The sequence below is a fragment of the Phlebotomus argentipes genome, unplaced genomic scaffold (assembly GCF_947086385.1).
Source record: "Phlebotomus argentipes unplaced genomic scaffold, Phlebotomus argentipes genome assembly contig_42, whole genome shotgun sequence".
Taxonomy (NCBI): Eukaryota; Metazoa; Arthropoda; class Insecta; order Diptera; family Psychodidae; genus Phlebotomus; species Phlebotomus argentipes.
The window spans coordinates 1,701,048-1,717,179 of NW_026776171.1; the positions used below are offsets into that span (position 1 = coordinate 1,701,048).

The 16,132-nt window shown below is 40.6% G+C and overlaps 1 protein-coding gene across 1 annotated transcript in view; it reads left to right on the forward strand.

Annotated features, from left to right (window-relative positions):
- LOC132257169 (alpha-2A adrenergic receptor-like) overlaps positions 1-15,226 on the forward strand; it is a 42,110-nt gene extending 26,884 nt beyond the window's left edge. The window contains exons 2-3 of the mRNA XM_059753956.1: positions 14,117-14,278; positions 14,348-15,226. Coding sequence (XP_059609939.1) covers positions 14,117-14,278; positions 14,348-15,226 — 1,041 coding nt within the window. The remainder of the gene's footprint in view (positions 1-14,116; positions 14,279-14,347) is intronic.
- The last annotated feature ends 906 nt before the right edge of the window (positions 15,227-16,132 follow it).

Consider the following 16,132-nt stretch of genomic DNA (forward strand, 5'->3'; position numbering starts at 1 on the left):
TGCAGATTAAGCATCCCGGATCTCATGCACCTCCACTGTTTGCCCTGGCAAATGCTCAAAATAGCTCCTTGGCAAATGTCACTTCCGCAGAAAATTCATTTGTGCACTTTCTGCACAATCTAATTATCTACTTGCATGATCTTCTCCTTGCCGTAAAATCCTCTCAGCGCTGCAGAATGCAGAAATCGCCAAATGACTCCTTGACAACTTCTCCCAAAATATTCTCTGTTTTCATTGCCCGCATATTCTAAAAACTTTCTAAAACTGCACTTCAAAAGGCTAGAATTTAAAATATTTCACAGCAATTTTCCTGTCGCTCCCAAAAAGCTCCTACTTTACCTCGTAAAACTATGTCTGTTAAAGCATAACTATTGAGGCATATATATATAGTGGGTGTCTTCCGCATAACTTCCCATATTTTATGAAATATTTTCTACTATCGCGGAGAGTATATTTACTTTCTATTAGAGGAAAATGTCCAAATGTCACTAACATTTTCCTATTGTGAAAACATGATGCAATTTACTATTTTATTTGAACGAACAAAGTGCTTCTGTAAATCAAAAAATATATTTTCTCAAGGGGCAGAAAATGTGCCCTCAATCTGTTCACCACTTCCTGAACACTTTTGAATGCATTTGAAGGCATTTTTCATCACTTTTTAGACTCCTTTGAGTGTTTTTCAAACCTAGAAATGACATATTTGAGGTTATTATTGAGTTTTGAGCGATTTTCTTACTCAATCTGAAGTCTTTTCTTACAAAAATGCACAATTCTGTCCAGAAAATGCGAAATAATTCCAGTTAAACAAAAACGTGATGATTTTGGAGATCTTTTAACCACCAGAAACTGTTTAAAAGCAATCACATAACCTTAAAAAGAGCAATAATCTTGATTTTTCTAAGTAAAATATTGCAGAAAATGCCTCATTTTGTTGCAAACGAAACTTTTTCAATGCAAAATACTTCACTTTTTAATATCTAATAATTCCTAATACTTCTTTAAAAGCTGTACACCACTTCTGACCATAATGTCTGTCCCTTGAACTTTACGTATTCACGACGAACTCTCGCTTTGTTGAACAGAAACATAAATTACACGCACAGTTATTGTAATTCTGAAATGTTTTTGATTCATTAGATTTGTGAGGTTTTTACTATACAAACATGCATTAATGCAAGTTGTACGAATTGCCCTCGATTTGATTGCTTGCTGGCGTGGATAAAATAATAAACCACGGAATTCCGTATATATGAGTTAATGCATAAAATATTCCCCCCCCAGCAATATATCTCAACTTGCAGGCAAAATCAATAAGATTAGCAACACCATCATTGGGAACCTTGAATATTAATTCACTTGGATATCATCAGTCATCTTGGGACGTAATTAATCCATATCTTGTGGCACATTTTCTCCAGAAATATCCCCCAAATGAGTTCATTATCCCATCATGTGTGCCACGAAGATGGCGAAAGGATTAGGTTTGTGGGGGTGGTGGAGGCTTCCCCAGAGGCTATCAGTTCTCTCCATCGCACGCGTGTGAGTTTAAATCAAGAGCTTTTGGCTTCCACCAATATTGATTCGATATATCCGGGGCCACTTGCCAGGAGGAGGAAAGCTCCCCGACGCACACTCTTCCAATAATAAATCTCTGTCTCTTGACAATTAATCTTGCAGAGATCGAAAGTTCCACTTGCGCGCCACTTTCGCCATGGAAAATCCTCCAGACTCTGAGGAATGTCTGTCGCTATCGGAGGATATTCCGGTGTGCGTGTGTCGTCCGATGTTCTCGTGCTCCTCACCGTGTCACCCTTAATAAGATTAATTCGTTTTAAGCGAGCCTCTGCGTCTGCAGAGCACAAATTGCCACAAGACAGAGACTGGAAGTCAGTCGGGCGGCAGAAAAGCCACTTTAGACGCGAAGAGAGGTGATATCGTGGGGTTATTTATGTTTGTCCTCCATTGAATGATAGTAAAAAAAAATATATATTCAATTGCTTCTGTGCGGCGCATTTTGTCCAACGCACACAAGACACTTGGAATCCATATAAGAAAGAATATCACTAAGCAAAAGGGCGGCAAATGACAATCCTGCAGGGAACCGGAAGAGGGTGGATAAGAAAGTGGCGGCAAACAGCTCTGCCAGAGAAATATTCGATCAAACACAGCTGGGATGAGAGTTCCTGCTCGATTTATGCTCATATTTCATTCAATAAACATTTATGGGTGAAAATTGGCTAACAGGGAGCAGACAAACAAATTGTGTATTTGTGCGTGAGCGGAGTTGAGCAAATATTCAGTGGGTGTTGAAGAGTCACGAGCTTCGCACACTCCGTAAATACACCCGGATCCGAGTCATGGTTGAGGTTCACAGATTATGTATATCCGATCGGGTGAGAAGTGAGTCGCACAGCTGAAAATAGATCATCGGCAAATCTTGCAAATATTGTGCGTTCAAAGTCACTTTAATATGTGCGTGTTTTTGAGGTTCAGTTTGACACATTTTTCCGCAGAAACACATGGAAAATTTCCTGGAAATCCGTTCTTCAGGCGCATTTTTTTTTGCGTGTTCCCATGATTTCATTCGGATTTCACACCCTTCCTCGCCATGGGCGGCAATCCTGAGGGGGTGATACCTTTTGGTGCCGCCAGAAAGAGGATGGCAAAATCCGACAGAGGATCTCAGGCACAAAGGAAACTCCAAAAAAAAAGTAGTAAATGTTTCCATACAAGTATAACATATCACGTGTCCCACATTTTCATTCTTTTATTATAATATAAATGGATTTGATTTGGGCGCTCTGTATTATATACACTTGCAAATGAAAATTCCCAGCACGTTTGGGGATGATTGCAGGCCCCTCTCCAGAGGTCCGTGCGCAATGTTTTCAACAATCCATAGACGAATGGAGAATGTCTGAATTGACTCCCGAAACTTGTACATTTCCAACAAGTTAGTCAGTCACTGTATTATTCCACTATACACTTCCCTTATTATCCACCCCTTTTTCTGCTCCACCTTTCACGCTCTCCTCTTTTTCGGGGGGGGGGGGGCGGCGGTGGCCGTGTTCATGAATAGGGCGACACGTTTTGGCCGCCCATCGGATGAGTTTTCCACACAATATGTGTTGGGCTTTTCATCGGAAATTTGTTCATCATGACCAGAAGCCCTTTTCGCTATCAATTCCAGGTGAGAATTCTCTCCCCACCCCCCACATCTGCAGGTAAAATTTCACCCTTGTGCGCCTCCCTCTGCAAACCCACTCTCTCTCTCTCTCTCTTTCCGGCCCGATCGGGCGGGGTGGGCCTGTTAATGAGGGTGGTGTGGGTGTGACTGGCGAAGACGTAGAACTTCATTTTGAGGATGCGATGCTGTGCTATCCTTCAGTGTGCGCCTTTGTGAAACTCGAGTTGCTGAGAGGGTTGAAATAGAATTTTTTGGAAAAAGACTGAAGCTTGTTTTGTCACACGAAAAGCTTCTGCGTCGAAGGGAGATTATGCCAAAGTAATAATGTAAATGAATTTATGATCCTTCTTCTCGCGCCCAAAATCCTCAATTCTTCATGTTGACAAGCTCACTTGGATGTCAAGCTCAATTCCACAGCTTTCGCATGGCCTCTCTATGCTTGCCGGATAGCATAGATTCGCCACCCTCTCTCCAACCCCTAATCACCGAGCAGAGAGAGAGAGAGAGAGACTGTCGCACATGTGGAAAGAAGTTACTTTTCAATACAACGCTATATGGCGTATCATTTTCAGCCACACCCGCTTGGCGTCAGTATTTCCCGTAATTTGATCCTCATTCATCAAGATATAATCGAATATAACGCTCAATGGATTCAGTTGAAGCCTGGCCGTGGAGAATGATGGGCGCCGAGGGCACTTCAGAATGGACAATTAATGTCCCCGGATAGCAAGGGGGAAATAGTGTGCCCTAAATCTGTACAGAGTTAGAAATTTAACCTCAAAATATCACTGAGAGACCTTCAAAAACTTCATTTGGAAGCTTTATTGCTCACAAAATCGCCATTAATACAATCAAAATGTCCAGAAAGGTTTTTGAATAAACATCTTCTAGTTTCGAAAGACTCTTTGCGAGGTTATGTTTGACTTTAGAACGATTCGCAGTGTTTCTTGGCATCAAATGTTCAAAATAGCAATGTTTATTGCATGCAAATGCTTAATTAATTAATCAATTGATGTGTTAGAATCAAGGGAAAAATAACTTCGGATTTCAGATCATTAAATTTGTGATTTTACAATCTTTTTTTCTGTTTTTCGTGATTTTCATTTCAGTTTTTATGATTCCATACAAATTTCAATCGTTTTTTATTATTATTTGCTGGCTACTTAATAAAATTTTAATTATATTTAAATAGTTGATTATTTTCTCCACATATTGCCGCCAGAGGGCAGCAATTTAAATTTTAAAGCTATGTAGAAGTTTCGATTGTATTTCCCTGCTGTAAAAATGGCCTTTTACTTCTAATATTCAGAAAATATGTCAAAAATAATAATTTTTGATTAATTTTATACAAATTCTGATTCTCAAGATATCCTAAAAACCCGCTAGTGACTTTTTCCTTAGTTAGAATGTGAATTCTTCACTAATTCTGTCTTTGATTCGTTACTTATATCAAGAGAAAATCGAAGATTCATGATAATTAGTCAAAATATTGGAAGTTTCTGATCTGTACACTTCTTCTGACTACATTATCTCCCCCTTGAGCATGAATTATAATTAAACAAGACACGTTCGACAGAAACCCCAAATATATCGCTTGGAATTTAATTGAATAGTGATTAAATTCTAATGGGAAGCAATTGATCTGAATTTTTATGTAAACATTTATATATCAAATTTGCCAATGGTGTAAATTTTTATGGCACAGCGTTGTGCAAACAATTTATATTTAAAATATGCTTTGATGCAATAGATCCAATTTAATCACTTTAATCATTTGCCAAGTGTTTGCTAAAATTACATGCGTAATTGTGATAGTGATGAAAAATGCAGTATTTCTGCGTTAAACGTCGATGGAGTGAAAAATTCGATAAATTAAATTTTTAGTCTATATAGTTTTTGCGGGGGCGCGTAATACCCTGCGGAGTCGAAATCAATTTTCTTTGTTGATTCAATACAAATTGATGATCAAACAGAGAGTATTTCGGTGATTTTATTGGTCTACATCGTCGGCCTCCTCAAATACGCTCTGTGTGTATGATTTCGTCCTGTGTTGCATGCGCTCTCCTTTCCAGCCTGATTTTTCCCCATCGTGCCCGAGAGTTGAATACGGGTCAGTTGTGGACGCTTTGTACCTTTCGGCCACCCACATAATGAACAACAACGGACCAAACATGCGCCCCGGGGCGAGTGGAAGGAAGAAGAAAAAAATGTGAGGAAAATTGTCCCGGAGGGAAATTTGTCCAGGACTCTCTCTTCGGATATCATATTCCATTTGTGTTTCTTATTGCCTCAACTGTGCATGCGAACGAGGGCGAGTTATAGAATCTGGGAAGCTACACGAGGCGGAAATCACATGTTGATTTGGGATGCAGACAGCTTTATAATTTGCCCTGATGCTTTATTCCTCGGCAGCCAAACATCCATGAGATGCATACCAAATGGACTGAGAGCGACTTGTGGATCACGAAAATTGAATCACCAATGCCATAATTCCATTGCCTCGTGCCTGAAAAAAAAAATTCCCTCTTCAGCCCTTTTCCCAAGGCGCGCCGGGTGGAACGCTTCCGCTGTGGAACTTCCTCCACACGTGGACAATTAATTGCCCCGGGGGGGGAATTTACATGGGTCACGGATTATGCAGTTAAACTGTTGCCGTGTGTCGAAATAAATTTCATGCGGAGCTCTCTATCCAATTGTTACAAATTCCAAGCGCCGGATGGCGAATTTGCTCTGCACTCAGTCGACGCGCCATTTTCGGGCACGTGAAGAGATTCTCATAATTTCAACTTTCCAAACAATTCACATGGATCAAGAGATAACGACCCAAACTTGGCCCACACATGACAAGAGCCCATCAAATCCAAGGGGAAAGTCACTAGTCGCTTTTTTGGGGATATTCAGGACCTCAATAAAATATAATTTGAATAAAATTAATCAAAAATGAGTATTTTTCAAGTAATAAAATTGCTAAATAATTTAATATTGAATATTCTTGATGAAATATTTAAATAAATCTAATTATATTAAAATATATTCCGAATATTTAATTAATACTGCAATTTTTATAATATTCTATGAAGAAAATAAATATTCCCGGTCAAACTTATCTCTGAGAAATACAATCGAAACTTCAACATGTATTTAGAGTTGAAACTACTACCCTCTGGCGGCAATATTTGGGGAAAAAAATTTAATTTTTAAATATATTTAAATTTCAATGAAAAAACTCAAAGAATTATTAAATATTAAAATATTTTATGGCAAAACAAAGAGAAAACAATTGAAATTTGCGTAGAAAAATAAAAGAAAATGATTGAATAATCACAAAGTTTCTGGTCTGAAATCTCTAGTGATTTTCCCCTTAATCAAACCATTAAGATTCTCTTTCAGTCTGGGAATCACTAAGAAATTGAGGAGAGAACATTTACAATATATCTAAAGAAAACTACAGACTTTGCACGATATTCAAATGTAAATATTTGCAAAAAAAAGCTCCTTGACTTGATACAGGAAATTGAAATTGAATTGTCTGGAGAATATAAGAACTCTTGACGAGCGGATAAGAAATTGAGTTTCTTAATTTGATGAATTTTCCACATGAAGGAACCGAAAAATATTCATGAATAGAAATTTTTAGTCAGGAATTTTATAAATTAAAGTTTTCCCAATTATCTTTTTATCTTCAGAGCTATTTAGCGTCAGAAGGAAGTCTTTTGCAGAAAATCCTCTTCATCCTGATGGATAATATGCGTTTGAGCAATTGTAAAATTCCTTCCTCACATTGAATGTCGAATATAATCAAGAATATAATGAAATTTTGATATTAGCCAAAGAAGTTCACATCTGATGAACTCATGCAAGTATTCGGTAGAATTATTCTGGCTAAAAAAATCGATGCTCTATCCTTGCCATCTCGTGAGACTTTATCCTTCTGTGCTGTGAGCTTTTGCCGTGTGTGTATAAATAATTTGAAGGCGAATGTCTTCCGCAAAATCTCTTATCCATGCAAATTTATTCGTGTCTGTGACGCTTGTTGGCGAAATTTGTATTGTCTTCCATTGGATCACGGAGTGAATTTTGGCGGCTGAAGCATTTTGGTCTTGAGAAGGAGAAAAAGGAAAAAAAAAAGATTGTACACTGAATTATTTCTTGCAATTCACACAAACTCCATCCAGCAAATGCGGAAGTGTAAGCACACCCATGTGTAATATGTTGAATAAATATGCTGTCGAGTGTGAGTGTGAATCATATTGCGAGGATTCAGCTCAAGATATGTGCATATTTCACAATTTTCTACACTCTACGAGGAGGCAATATTCAATATTCCACGATTTTGGGCAATTCTCACCAAGAGGCAGATGCTTGCTCGCTTCCATACATCTCGCAACATGCTCCCCCGGGGGGTGGTGGTGGTGGAGAGGGATGAGCGAATGCCACCCACCCTCTCGCCAGCGCGATCCTGTGGCGAATCCTCAGAAATTGTGTCACATTCACCTGACTGATTTCCCTCTCTAAATTCCCTGATAATCCACTTTTGGTCTCCACAATTAAGTTTATCGCGTCCCAAAAGCCCTCACTGAATTTTTTTTCTTCTTCTTCTGCCTCCTTTTATATTTCCCCCCCTCCCCACCTTGGGAAAGGGAGAGAGGGAAAAAATGTCAGATTGGGGAGTGGAAAATGAAGAATGAGACGAGAGAGAATCAGAGAAAATCCCATGGGAAAAATTAACATAATCCTGGAAGCAATTTCTTTTATTAATAGAGTCTTTTCCGCGGCATTGAGAGGATGGTGTGAGTGAGTCGTTTAAAATTGATTGAGATGAATTTTATATGCGGAAATTCTAGTCTCACGTGAAATGATCAATTTTCCAAAACATGAGATTTTGCCTCATGAGCGAGGCAATTTCACAAATATTGACTCAATTTCATTTCTCTTTTCTTTCCACTCACTTGCCGTTGATGTTTTGTTGCCAGCGAAACAACCATCATTTTTCCAATCAAATCGCCCCAAACCAGCCAATCTGCACCCCCTTGAGTGCCTATGGAAGTGACTTCTGTCTGAGACTCATCTAGCAGCGCATTAAAGCCCGTTTCTGGAAAGTTACTCTTGGGAAACACGGAAAATTAGACAAGCTTTTCTGGTGCGATGTTGAATTAAATTTGACCTTATTTCGCATTCACCATCGATTTAATGAAGGATATCGATTGAAGCCTGAGGCAATGATTTGGAGTTTTTCAAGTGGAATGAAATGTTTCCAGTAAGTTCTTTAATTTTCCTTCCCCGTCATTCTCATTTTGTCTGTCACTTCCGCTTTGTCTGCGACATTCCAAAGTGTCACAGAGGGAAAGTTCCTATATTGATTTCCCTCTGCAGCTCCAAAACTGACCACTTGTGTGAGCAAAATTACAATAAATAAACACACACACACACACACGTTCTTTGTTTGAATGTCCTCATTTTCAATTCAGGTGGTTAAATGATAACATTATTATCTTTTCATCAGAACATACATTAATTAAATTGACAACCAACATGTGGATCATTCATCACAAAAGCAATCTATTTGGGTTTCAGGCAGAATTTTCACAATTGAAAAATTACTTTATGTTTTGACTAATTAGAATTTCCCATAGAATAATTCTGGCTAAATTTCATCTGACATGCGAAATATCTTTTTTTTTCTTTATTCACCGTGACAAAGAAAAGCCAATAAAGTTGCTTGTTTGTCTCCCGAAAACCCCTATTTTGCCAAGGGGTGAGTGAAGGGGAAGGTGTGCGGCAGAAATGGCAATATTTAACGACATGGCACCGAAAAGAATAGCTCTTGTGGAATTATTAAATTTAATATTTATAGAGGGTTGAAGGGTGGCTGGAAGGATGTGCCATGAAGAGTGGATAAAGAGGCTCTTTTGCGGCATCTGACGCGCCTACAATTCCACATGCAGGCATTCCAGGATCGTCGTGTGACACGTAGAAAGTTCAAACTTGAGCACACCCTGGGAAAAATGCCCGAATGGCGGTGCGAAAACAGAGAAATTGATATGGGAAAAGGTGTGTGTGTGTGCGAATTTGCTAGTCTCGCGCTATCCACGTATATGCAAATGAGCGACGAGAGCGCAACTTTGGGCCTCAAACCAACCCCCAGCAAATAGTGGTAGTATTGTGACAAACTCTCTCTGGGTTGTATAATGTAAAATAATTTATAATGGCAAAAGTGGTTGCCAGCGCTCTCGTGTGTGCTATGTAATTATTCACATAAAACCACTCTTTAATCATTTCAACTGGTGTGTATTCAATTTTCATGATTTACTCAAACATTTCAATTATTCACTGAATATTACAATATTTCAAACCGCCTCTCCAGAGTCTCTATTGCGCTTATTTATGACGAAAACAGCCACTCATTCACAGTCAGTCTCTCCATCTGCCCTCACATTCAAGTAATTTAATTCCTCCACCATTCGATTTGCCATTGTCAATCGATTGAAATGTGTTCGCCATCGAGGAATATGTCTCTTTTTAATTATACTCTTTTCACCTCGGACATTCGCGCGAGTCGACCATTTGAGAATTGAATTTTTAATTTAGCCATACATGAGGTTTTCCCCGATGAAAAAACAAACACTTCCCGGAGATTCATTAAAAGCTCAACGCGATTCAACCTATCCGGGAATTTTATAGTGTGGTGTAAATTTGAGATTCAACATTCTCAGGCTGATGACTCTAGCAACATTTCTGCAATACTCTCATCTTTAATGACTTCGCTTGAGGAATACAAAATCTGTTTGCAATTTATACCGCTCATGAGTGAAAGACTTGAGCTTTTGCGGATTACGTGGAGAAATTTTCCGCTGACTTCATTACAATGCAAGAGAATGTGTCGTACTTTCCTGGAGGTTAAATACATTTAATGTATTTTATGCTGAGTTGGAATTATCATCTGACAAAAGGTAATCTTCAAATACGAGCAATGAAAATCCTGTCATGCTCACGCTAGCACAATCATGCTTCTTATTGACATTTCTATGGCACGATAAGAAGATGTGCAGAGCCTCGAATGCTTTCAGTTTCTTCTGGCTGTTCAACAAATTCCCAGTATTAATAATGCATTTTATTTGTCCAGCATTTCGCATTGTGTCATAAATACAGTGTCAAACTTTCGGGAAAACTTGACACTTTTCCGCTGTAAATAATTTAACTATCAATAAAAGTTCCGAAACTTTTCCGCGACTAAGAAGTGGGATATTTATTGAGGATTCAGCACTTAATTTGTGAAAGATTGAAATAAGCGCACAACTTTGGCCCTGAAACTGTGGCAATTGACATAGTTTTTCATCCCCAAAAATTAACTGTTAAGGATGTCTCGAAGGCGAGGGATTGTATTTATTGCCTAAGTCATGAGCAGTTGTCTGTGTATCAAAAAGGGGAAAACTTTCCAAACCATATTTTCACCATTAAATTTTATACACTCTCCCAGATAAATTACGCAGAATTTTGTATTTTCACCCTTGCATAGCATGGAAAATCGGCGGGGTTTTAAGTCAACTCATCCCGGACAAACCCCAGCGATGGAATTTTGCTGATACAATATCAAAATTCTATCTATCAACATCTCTCTATCGCTCCAAGTCCACAGAAGCAACGAAAGTGCTCTATATATGCGTAATTATAAAATTACTTGCCTCTGGCTTGAATTCCCAGATAATTTATCATTGTCGCTGTTGTGTCTAAGAGAAAATTTCACTTGTGCCGGAGGTTTTCCGAGGATATCTCGTCACCCTCCCCAAAGGGAGAGAGAAAATGCCGAAGCGGGAATGTGCGGCTGATGACATAAGCGATGGAAAATGCTGGGAAGATTGAAAATGGCTTCTCTATCGAATCAAACTTGAATTAATTGGAAGCATAAAATTTAATTTGCGCCAATTAGTCTGAACCCAATTTGAGTGCCGTGTAGCATCTTATATTTTACATCCCAGCCAACACTTATAAACACATAAAGTATTTTCTTGATGGTGTTAATTAAATTCTTCAGTGTTAAATTGATAAACTGATACGAGGAGTGGATTTTCTGCCCGATGGCTGCCAAGCATTTTCACACTTCGCGTCCCGTTGTAACGGTTGAGGAATTTTCATTACCCCCTCGAGTGTGGGGTGTGTTTTTCGGGGGGAGAGAGAGAGAAAAAAGAAACTTTCCCTTGCCAGACAGTGTCACCAAAGACGATGAGGTCCACTTTTCCACAGACGAACAGCGCCAAATTTTGCACCCAGTATTTTCACAGCAAACAGTCGCGCTCACGGTGGTGTATCAGATGGCGCTAAGAAGGGCATAAAAAAAGGACGAAAAGGCGGTTTTTGTAATATATTTTTATTTTGTCTCACAATATTTATACTGACGCGAGATTTCTTGTGATGTCGTCGACGAGCAAATCTCCCAATGTGACACTTGTTTATACCATAAACATCCCTCAAGTCCTTCCCAGCATTGAGAATAATTTAATTAAATCCATCCGTGGGAAGTGTGATAAAGTATTCTACTCGTTTCATGTCCCAGATTAAGAGACAAAACCCAAGAAGAAGTATTAAATTCGGGGCATTTCCAAAATTAAAATCTGCGGCAATGACATCCATTCAATTCCATCCCCAAATGTCAGCCAAGGATGTGGAGAAACTTTCAATAAATTCTCCTGATTTTGCCCATCCTTCGCCACACAAACTCTGCGGGAAGCGAAACTCCAGCATGGCTTTGAGACTCCATGGGGAAAATGGGCGGGAGAGACTGGGAAAAATGGGGACACGAGGAAATAGAGAAATGCTCCTTAAATGGACCATTTTCAGGATAGCACAAGACAGGATTTGCAGTGCAAAGAATATGTGCTTATTTTCATAAATTTCTCCGCTACATTAGGCGGTAATGCGATGGCGAAAGTCCCTTAAAGTGTTCGGCAAAGAAATTATGAGCTTCCTTGAGAGCTTCCTTTGGGAATTATTTCATATAAATTTGAATAACAAAGATGGGATATTTTTGCGACTGAATAGAAAACTATGAAAAGTCAAAATTGCCATTTATCTCGCGGTTTCCTCAAAAATCCTTCCAATCCTTCATTAAAATGCTAATATTACTGTGTAATAATTATTTTCTGAACGTTTCAGTTTTTTTTATTGGTTATTTATTGACTTTTCAGTCAATTTTTAACAATCTTCTAAAAAATCGACTTTTTAGTCTTAAATCCCCCTTAAACATATTTAGGGGGATTTTTTGAGTAAACTCTTCATAGTTTTCGATTCACTCGTCGATTTATGTTGAACTTTCTTCCTTCTTCGGAGTTGAAAACATTAAGTTGACAGAATTTCTGCTTGCGGCAAAAGTGTCTCTGAATTGTAAGCAAACAATAGTGATGGAAATTGAAGAGAAATGCTTGATTGAAAGCTCTCTTCGGAGGTTATTTTTCTCATCAAAGAAAAACACACACACACACACAAGCGGAGACTTCTTATCGGCGCATGGAGGAGAAGAAGAAGTGAAAAAAAAACCGATTAAGACGGGAAAGTGAAACAAGGAAAAGTACTAAAGAGAGACTCGGCGTGTGAAAAATACGCTGATGCCAAGAGTTGACGCGATTGTCAAGTTTTCCTAAAATTCCACCCGGCTTGAGATGAAATGTCTGTTCTTTATTATTTGCCTGAAAAACTGGATGACTTTTTTCTGGTGTTTCTGTGTCGATCGGCATTGCTTTTTGAAACTTTTATCCTTCCGCCAAACTTTCTCAACCATGAATTCATTGTGACTTTGCCGCGTGTTCAATCTCAAATCAACGTAGCCCGAAAAAGGTTGAGTCTATCAAAATGTGGTGTGCGGCCTTTTGAGGGAGGGAAAATTCCAGGGAATTTTGGGAGATTTGCCACAAAGCTCAGGGAAAAGCGCGCGCGCGTGTCTCAGACGGGGATTTTGGCGAATCTGCTGGACAGATTGTGGCCCATTGAAAAGTCCTCACAGCGTGACAGCTGACCCGAAGCTAATCCCATTGGAGGATGACCACAAACTAAGGGCCAGAATTTCCATGCTTTTCGCCCCCGCCGTGCATATCTCAGACGATAAATCAAAATGCTATTTGGCCATTTTATATGCCCATTTTACCCTCTGGGAGTAAAGTAAAAAGGATACAGAAAATCCTGCCGGTGCCACCCATCTGTGGGTCTCGCAATCATTAAATACTCCCTCCCCCTTTGGAAGCAGAGAAGGAGGGATAAGTAACCCTTTCAGTCATACTTCTCCATAGTGAAACTGATCCCTTCTCTCTCTCTCTCTGGCTGTTTGATGAGAAGTTGAGTGACTCTCACTTGAAACCATCAATCAGGATGCTTTTAGAGTAATTCAATAGATCAGATCAGCAAATATCAATGTATTCCCTTCCATGTCATCCAATGCATTTTATCCATGAACTCGTAATTTGTATTTGCTCTGCAGCATTGTGAATATTTGCATTACACCATTATCTCCCAAGTTCCGCGATATGTTACAACATGATGCTTAAGCATGAGCAGAAATTCAAGCGATACTCTTCCATTATGTGTGTGTGTCCTTAATCAGGAAGCAGAGAAGCGAAGGAAGAAGTTCTCCACCTCTTCTGACTTGCTTTTTCCCCTCATTCACTCACATAAGAGTCTCATTTATCCATCAAATCGTGAATCAGCCTCCCCAAAAAGTGGCCCGATAATGGGAAGACACACGCTGAGGGAGTTTGAATTTGCATTGCATAATCTTTCTGGGGGGAAATCAATTTGCAGAAAATCCTCCTTAATTTACTGCCAAGTCACTCAATTAAAATCTTTGGCAACATTGCGAGGAGTTTTATCAGTTTGACTAACAAGGAAAGTTCGTTAAGTTCAGTAGTCTTGATTGGAGTTGTTCTTCTTCTTCAATTGCAGCTGAGCGAGGATCTTGGCTATGTGCTGTACTCAGCCCTTGGCTCCTTCTACATCCCCAGCTGCATCATGGTGTTCGTGTACATCAGGATCTACTTCGCTGCGAAGCGGAGAGCGCGACGCGGCATCAAGAAACCGCCTAGGAAGTCAGCCACGAATGAGCAGGTAAGAATCCGCGCGACTTTGATGGTGTTTGAGAGCTAGAAACCACGCATTTCTCCCACCCTGATGCAGGTGACCAGCTTCACGACCAGTCCATGCAAAGCCGGGACACGTCCAATGCCCTCAGTGCCTAGTACGGCGCCCAACACGCCGGTACAAACGCAGCCCGACCCGCCAAAGCTGCAGCCCTCGATCGCGACGATCGAGGCGCGCGCCAACGCGGCCAACTCGCCCTCCGTCATGGCCATCCCCAACATCACGTGCGACTTCGCGTCGGACGTGTCCACGAGCGAGGCGTGCGACGCCGTGGATCCCAACTACGGCAAGGACACCCTCAAGGTCAGCACGATCGTGACGACGCACGCGCCGGGCATTCGCGCCTCGTCAAATGGCACGGCGTCCAACGACATGCCGACCACGGTCGGCCGATGCAGGGCCCTGTCCGTGGGCATCGACACGGACATGGTCAGTGAATTCGATCCGTCGAGCTCGGACTCGGGCGTGGTGAGTAGATGTGCAGTTGTAAAACCACTTAAGATGAAACTTTGTCAACCAATTTTCGGGAAAAAGAACCACCGCAAGAAGGACCCGCAAAAGCACACCCAAATTCACATGCACAAGCCCTCCGTGGGCGCCATGGAGCTGGAGCCGGCGATACCCAAGATCCAGAAGCAGCGCGATCCGGAGAAGGAGAAGCGACGCATCGCAAGGAAGAAGGAGAAGCGCGCCACGCTGATTCTCGGCCTGATCATGGGCAGCTTCATTGCCTGCTGGCTGCCCTTCTTCTTCCTCTACATCCTCACGCCGCTGTGCACAAAGTGCCAAATACCCGAGTCCGCCTTCGCCATCGCCTTCTGGCTCGGCTACATGAACTCCGCCCTCAATCCCGCCATCTACACCATCTTCAACAAGGACTTCCGGCGCGCCTTCCGCCGCATCCTCTTCAAGTGATGTTTGGCGTACGTGTGCTGCTACCGTTGCGTCTACAGGAGCATCGAAAAGGCTACCGAACGGGCAATGGGCAGCACACCGATGGGCTATGGCGGCTATCTGGCGCGCCGCTAGACTCCCGCCGCACAACAACCCCATCCGCGGAGGTCCCAAATCCCCCCCACCCCCCTGTGATTCAACCCCCTCCCTCGAGAGCGGACCTCCAACTCTAGGCTAGCGAACTCGTCAAATTCTGTGTATCTGCGTGGAAGTGCGTGAATGCGTGATAGCCAAAGGTGAGATTGCTCTTAGACATAATTCTAACATCCAGCAATAAATAGAGATCATGTTGAGTTGTAACAGAGACATATTAAACATTAAATAGTTGAGCATATATAGAAGAATCTAAACACCAATTACCGTAGTTAAATATTCCTTAGCTAAGTCTCGTATTGAACTTTGAATTTAGAGATGGTTAATGCCAAAAAAAGAGAGCAAAACTTATACAAAGATGGTTTCCACAGTAATATATATATATAGTGTACAGGATTATCTCCGCAGGAGGATGCAAGAACCTCTCTTATCAGTGTTTATCGAAGTCTATTTAAATGTTATGGTATTGTCAAGCGGGAGATAATACGGCTAAGCAGTGTACACCACTTCCAGACACTTCTTAACGTCCTTAAAATGCATTTTCCATCACTTTTTTGACTCCATCAACTATTTTTCGCGCTCAATTCTGACTTATCACACAATGTTTTAAAAAAAAAGTTCGGAATAAATTGTGAGGTTATGAATTTTGCTTCAAAATATGCTTTAAGCCTGGAACGGAGTAAATATGGCGAATATCACAATGTTTCCACTAAAAAATTTGCGTTAAATTGACCACTTTAGAGCACAAAACGCAGAAATAACTAAACAAAGAGA